Raw genomic sequence first — 7,217 nt, forward strand, 5'->3', positions numbered from 1 at the left:
AGAATGCATTGACTCAAGGTGTATAACATGAGTCAGGTGGATCTGGAACCAAAGGCTGCAAATTTTAGAGCTTTCAGCCTCCAGTACTTTCTACAAGGCACAATCTGGTACTTTCAGGGGCAGGTCTATTTCACGCCTCTGATGGTTGTACTAAAAGCCCTAAGAACTAAAGGACCGAAGTCCTGTTCACTTGGGGGCAAGTGGGATCCTATAGTCACCACAAATAGCAGCCTAGGATCCCAGGTAATTTAATTTGGACCCTGTGAAACCTAAGACTACAGGAAGTGCTGAGTCTTACAGACATAAGCCTCTCCTTTTCCCACATCTCTTAGATGTTACAATGGATTTCCCTCTGGGATTTGACTTTAGGTAGAATTTATGCTCCTTTCTTCCCAAGGAGCTGGGGTGTCATCCATCAGGTGCCACCCAGGCCCCTCAAGGCCTACCTTCAGCTGTGCTCCAGCAAACGGTCCTGCTGTCTCAGAAGGTCTTCTCTCTCCCTATCCATCTTCTCTTCCAGCTGAGCTAGATTCTCCTTCATGCTTCGCTCCTGCATCTCCAGTTTTTTTTGCTGTTGCTCTTCAGTTTCTCCTTTAGCAATTCTTGTTCCCTCTCAGCGGCCTCCTTCTGGGCACGTTCAACTGTTTCATAGCAATTTTCAAGAGGGAAGAAATATCAGTTATGCAGAACTGTACCCTCCTGAGCTCAGCCACTAAAGTGACTTTAAAATGGCAGGAGGGAATCTGAACATGCCTTCTATCCACATCAGGAAGACACGCTTCAGCATGGGATGGAAAGGCACTGATCAGACCTACATGCAACCCAACCTCCCGGAGTTGCCTTCAGACATATCAGAGAGCTCCCACAGAAGGAAAAGAAGTCCCTGGTGTTAGGATGTGTTTGCTGTCACACCAAAGAGCATCACGGGAAACCTTCCCGTCTGTGGGCTCATCCCTGCCCCGTACCTGCCATGGCATTCTCCCAATCAGTGAGGGATTTGTCTGCTTTCAGGATGGCTTCCTCCACTCTGCTTGGGACTGCAGGAAGCTGTGAAGGACCTCATTTGCCTGAGGAAGCAGCAAGAAGCAAGGATTTGTCAGGCAGCCAAGATCTAGTCTATTACAGGGGAAATTTTATTTCGTAAAACTACAATCGGACCCCGTGAAATCTTCATATTTCAAAGGATCCCACAGTGTCACAGATGTCAGGATCATGTGCAGCTCTACAAACAACCATCCTCCATTGCCTGCAACCGCAGCACCTGCCCATCGTTTCCTTCTGAATAATGCTCATCTAATCTTTCTTTATTATAATTCCATTTTTTTAACTTCAACTTGTACATTCTGTCTCCTCTTCCAGGAAGCTTTCCTGAGCCTTATTCTGAGCTCTGAACGCTGCTGAGTACATGCAGCTGCCCCACCAGCTCTACCACTTGAGGGCGATGTGATCGCTGGCAGATTATTTTCATGCATCATTTTCTCAATTTGATAATGAGGATGACAGCGGTACCAACATCATTGTTCTGATTCCTACATTGATTGTCTAGGCAACTCAGCAAAGCAGAAAGAACCTGAGATCACCTCCTCTCACAGGTCAACCAAAACACAACTATTTGCAAAACAACCATCCACGAAAAAGACCAGAACCTATCAGAAAATATCTCATACAACTGAAAGCACAAAGAAGGAACCACAAGGATGTAGGTAAGAGGTGTGGAGCTTCAATGTAGACAAATCCCTTCCCCTGGGTGGATTATTCACAACTGGGAGAATAATGAGACCTGCAGACTTTCTCCCAGAGGAGCGAAGGGTCTAAACCTCAACTGGGATCCCCAATAAGAGGTCTAGCCCAAGGAGAATCACAGAGGGACGGCCAGTGGGGCTCACTTCCAGGAGTCCCAGAAGGATGATGGAAATAAGGACTGCTCTCTTTTGTTTGCTTGTATATTGCTTTTGTTTTGATTGGTAACAGGTTTTTTAAAATGCTTCACTTATTTATTTATTTTTGAGGGGTGTCACTGGGTTTACTTATTTATTTAGCTTTCAAGGAGGTACTGGGGATCGAACTCAGGAACTTGTGAAGGCTAAGCATGTGCTCCACCGCTTGAGCTCTGTCCTCTTCCCCTTGAGCTGTATCCTTCCCCCAAGACTCTACCCTTAAAGGGCACACACAGAACCTCAAACGGGCCTGGACCAGGGATCCGGGACCCAGGGACTGGGACCCAGGGCCTAGGACCCAGGACCCAGGGCAGAAGCGGTAATTTGGGGAGCCAGGATCAGATCTACTTTCAGATTCTGGAGAGTGTCCCAGAGAGGCATAGGGCACCTGCAGCTCACCCAGGGGCAGGGACACTGGTGGCCCCCTTTGGGGAGCTCCTTCTACCTTGTGGACATCTTGCTGGCAATCACCATTTTGGAATTTTCTCTCCAGCATTTTAGCCCCAAGATCCAGCACCACCCTGACCCAATGGTCTGCAGGTGACAGTGCTGGGATGCCTGAGGGCTAGCACCTAGCTCAGCATGGACACAGCCCCACCATCAGCAGACAGGCTACCTTAGGACCCTCCTGAGCCCACAGCCACCTCCACACGGGATCCTGACCAAGCCCCTCACACCAGCGTACAGGACTTCACCTGAAGCACCCAGGGCACTGCCCTCCAGCCAGAGACCATGGGCCCAGCTCCACCCATTAGTGGGAAGACACCAGCCACAACAAAGCCTCAGTCCTTTACCCTGCAGACCCAGCCCCCCACCAGCAGGCCCGATTCTGCCAGAACACCTAGGCTCAGGCTCTGCCCAACGAGCAGGGCAACACAAGCTTCAGGACAACCCAGACTCAGCAACAAAATGTGTCAGGAACGGGATCTAACCAACAGTGGCCCAACGCATGCTCTGGGACCATTGGGTCCTGCAGCCACATCTGGGACCTGGCTTTGCCCTCTGGGTTGGCTGGCACTAGCCCTGGGACCTGGCCTCCCCCACCAGTGGGTGGCCAACATCCCAGGGTCTTCTGGAGTCTTACTTCCCTCACCAGCAAACCTACACTAAAGGCCCCCAGGGCTCCACAGTCAGCCTCCTGGTGACCTGGTCCAAAGCACCAGATAGTGGCCTCTGCACAAGGCAGGACATGGAAACCACATGAATCAGAACAGAACCTCTGACTCCAATCTGCTGTTCTTTTCCCACCCCGTTACTCCTCACCTTGACCCCTTTCCCGGGCACCAGCATATAGCCCTGTTCCAGCTTGTCCATTGTTTCTAAGTAGAGCTTGTGTCCTCCAGGAGCAAAGAAAGTTCCTTCCTTAAAACCTTCCATCAGGAGCTCTGAAAGCTTCTGAAGCTCAGCCTGACAGTATTTGACAGAGACCTCTTCATTCTGCACCAAGAATTCTTCCTTCTTTTTTTGGATGTTGACCTGCCAGGGAAATGTGGGGAAATCCAATAGAAAGAAGCTATTAGAGAGAAAGACCAACCGTGGTCCTTTGGAAGAAGCAGTCTGACAGCATCAGGGTGCAGGAGATGTAGAGTAATAAACATGGAGTCAGGAGACTAGTTCTATCCCCAGTTCTGACCAGCTCTCTGTGTGGCTTGTGGGAAGTCTCTGAACCCCTGTGGGATCAGACTCCACACCTGTGAAATGATGGGTTTGGCAGGTGTGATGTCCATGATTCCCTTAACTGTAGTAGGACTAACAGTGCCATTCACCCACAACACAATGAAATTTTGTTTATGAGTTGAAGTAGAGTTTCTTCTGCAAACTTGGGAGCTATGGATTAAAATATATACTTAGCAAGTCACTTGCCTATTAATGAATTAACCACACACTAACCAGAGTTCTGAACCCTTCATGGATTAATTTTTTCATGAGGATTTGTGTGTGTGAAAATATAGGAACAGGCTTTTTTGCAATACTGATAAATTACAATTGAGCAGGCTTTGCCTATGTGAACTAAGATAATTGTAACTTGTAGGATGGTCAAAAGTCAAACTTTCCATAAAGGTGACTATGGCAAGGAGAATTGTGATCTCCAAGGATTGTCCCCACTGGTGTCCACACTCTGCAGAGTCCCGAGACTTGTGAATACAATGAACACTCATCCCGTGTTTAAATTATGTTACACGCACAGGCTGACTCTATGAAATGGAGATTACCCGAGTGGACATTACCTAATCACAGGCCCTTTCAAAGGTGTTTTCCCTGTTGGTAGCAGAAGAGGAAGTCAGAGAGATCAGAAAAAAGACACGGATGCAATGCACCATGGCTGCATCAAAGACGGAGGGCTGTTCCACAGAGCCTCTATGTGAGGACAAGCCTCATCTCCAGCCACAGTGCACTGAGAAGACCACCCACTGCCCTGGGCTGGGAGTTGACCTGAAGGAACGGAAGCCAATAAATGTGTGTTGGTTTACACTGCTAAGCAGAGGGTAATTCATGTTTCACAGTCTGAAATAAAAGCCCATCTTTTACAAAAAGGATGAACTGTAGCCCACAGAGGCTTGTCAGTCAGAAGAATCAAAACTCATTTTATGATGAATAGCACACGAGCCATGGGGACAAAAGAGGGAGTCTGGGATCATTCCAGAAGAAGGAGATCTTCTAAGATACGTTACCACAAGTTTCTTCTGGAACTCCCGCTTGTCATCCTTGAAGGAGTGCTCCATGAAGACTGCGATGGCTTCCCTCTCGCAGGCTGCGTGCATCTCCAGCAGCCCCTGCAGCGTGTCCGTGGGGAGGGTCACGCGCTGGGCCATCTGCTCGCTGTAGTGTGCGGATGCCTTCTCCACAGCCGCTGAGTTCTGACGCTCCGCCAGAGTCATCACTGCGTTCTCCAAACAAGGAACTGCCCCACTGTTGATGGTGTCCACATAGGCCACCGCCAGCGTCCCCAGCCCTGATGGACACAGGATATTTAGGGCAGCAGAGACAGTTCTTACAGGTTTGTTTGTTTGTGTTTTTTTAGCTTTAGAGATCTGCATTCTAAAAATCACTAGGCTTTGACTGAATTTATTTTTCTTTCACTTTCTTCTCATCTTCATCTTGTCTTCAGCCTTGTCTCCTCCTTCTCTTTCTTCCATGAATCCTCTTCTTTATAATAACATCACTGTGTCTCCTACTCACTCCATCTTATGATTCTCAAATGCATCACATTATATATTAGGTGAAAGACCTCGAACAAAATATTCAAGGGTCTCCAAGAACATCCTTTCCCAGTGTAGTAGAATAAACAGAACTAATTACACACATAAGTAAGGTACACAGTTTGTGGGCACTATTTGTATTGAAAGTGTGGTCCCCATTAAAATGTCATCAAGATTTCAAGACAGTTGCAGAAATACTAAACCAAGAAGGGCCCATCTCAGAAAGGGCCCCGTGTGACTGCCCAGGGGGCAAATGCATGAAGCCAGCATGGGACGTGAGACTGAGTATGCATTTGTCTCTCACTCAGTGAGTCTACATGGTTCATGACCTGGTATTTGTTTCCTCATTCATGCAAACTCACAGAACATCTTGTGTATCTTCACTTCCAACACTTATCCCATCAGACGTCTCATCAATGTGCATTTTTCCTAACTTAACAGGTGCCTGTCCTTATACTGTTAGTGTAATAGTATTATGAGGGTTGACAGGCTTCAACAACATTGATACAGGAAAATTTTAGTGAAGAAACATGCATTTCACTGTGTGGCATGAACATCTACTTTCCCACATTACATACAGAAGGAAACACAATTGCTGACAAACCCAGAGTGCGCTCACAGCTCCATCACACACCCTGACCCACAGAGGGAGAGGCTGCAATGAAAGACTCACCTCCCCCAGTGACCGTGACCCCCTCTCCTAGGGTCTTGGATTTTGCATGGGTGAAGATATAGGAACAGAAATCTTTGCACTGCATCTGAAAACTCTCATCCAGTTGGTCATCTGGCACTCTCCATATGGACTAATAGTTTTCTGGAGGTGACAGGCCGGTCAAAGACAAAGCACTTCCGTTTTGGAAAGAAACTCCTGATCTTCTCTCTGGGCATGTTGGAATGTTGGACTTGGGGATCCTTGCCTGCAGAAGTGGAGAAAGAATAAACACTGAAGAAACAGACTTCAGGTCAGGGGGTGAGGACTTTCCTTTCCAGGGAGCTTTGCATCCCTGTGGCTCCCCTGCCTGTAAATCTCCTTTTATTGAATCATGCAAATTGAACTTATGCTTCTCTACCTGGGCATGGAAACCTCCCTCCCTGTTTTTAATTTTCTTTTGTCTTGTTTTTGGTACAGAGCTAAGAGTGTAGGAAGTGCTTCTGAACAAGAAGGAGAGGATCTGTTCCAAATGAAAAATCTTATGATTATTTTCCTCAGTTCTTGCATGATGTGCAGCAGTTCAACTCGTTATTAGACTTTTCTACAAAGATACATTAATACAAAACTTGTCAGAAATGTATTTCTGACATGACAGACCCTAAAACAGACAGGAAATGTGGGCGGTAAAGTAACATCATGGTCAGGATATATATGACCTTGCTGGGAAGATCACATGTGGAGAGCAGATAATACTCAGGACAGTAAATGAACAGCTTTATAAGATCAGAGTCAAAAAATACACATGGTGTAAATATATTTGGAAATGGCTTCAGTGTACACCCTCTCATGGTGAGACTAGCTTACGTGAAGCTTAGACATCAGCAGTCCTCTGCATTCTTTTATATTGGACGTGACAGTATTATACAGAGCATCTCTGGGCATATGACAGCAGTTCAATAAATGTTTATTGAAAGGATGAATAAATGATTAAATACACCAAATGCATATTGCTTTTGGGTGCCACCATTATCCTCTCTGTTAAATGTAAGTTGAGAAATTAATTTATTATATCATGTGTCGGGCAAGGTCTAGAATGAAGTGTGTTGTTATGAGAGAGATGAAACGAGGCATTGGACAGTCTTCCTGGAAGAATATGGCTATGCTGTTTATGAAATTTTCAGTGTACAAACAGCCTGTGTATGAGGGGCGTGGCTATATGGGGAAGTGCAATGTACAGGGAGAAGAGTATTTCAAAGATTAGTTCTTGTGTTTACCAATTTCTGAATTGATGAGCTATTTTGCTCAGAAAAGGAGAAGCAGTTCATGTGGAACATAAATGTGTGAGCCTCACTTTTTCATGGCATGAAGTTTCCTGAAATCATTTGGTCTAATACTGGATTCTAATTTCCTCTGTGAACTTAAACTCTG

General features: G+C 46.3%; 1 protein-coding gene across 1 annotated transcript; it reads right to left on the bottom strand.

The window, feature by feature from the left end:
- Positions 1-448: 448 nt before the first annotated feature.
- On the bottom strand, positions 449-6,100 carry LOC106731226 (guanylate-binding protein 7; the record flags this gene model as incomplete). Its single annotated transcript, XM_032476305.1, is given in 8 exon segments — positions 449-580; positions 583-641; positions 966-1,028; positions 1,031-1,067; positions 3,201-3,413; positions 4,610-4,890; positions 5,811-5,929; positions 5,931-6,100. Coding segments are annotated over 8 exon segments (1,074 nt in total), but the record flags the coding sequence as incomplete, so codon positions are not given.
- Between the last annotated feature and the right edge of the window lie 1,117 nt (positions 6,101-7,217).

The sequence above is a fragment of the Camelus ferus genome, unplaced genomic scaffold (assembly GCF_009834535.1).
Source record: "Camelus ferus isolate YT-003-E unplaced genomic scaffold, BCGSAC_Cfer_1.0 contig3508, whole genome shotgun sequence".
Classification (NCBI taxonomy): Eukaryota; Metazoa; Chordata; class Mammalia; order Artiodactyla; family Camelidae; genus Camelus; species Camelus ferus.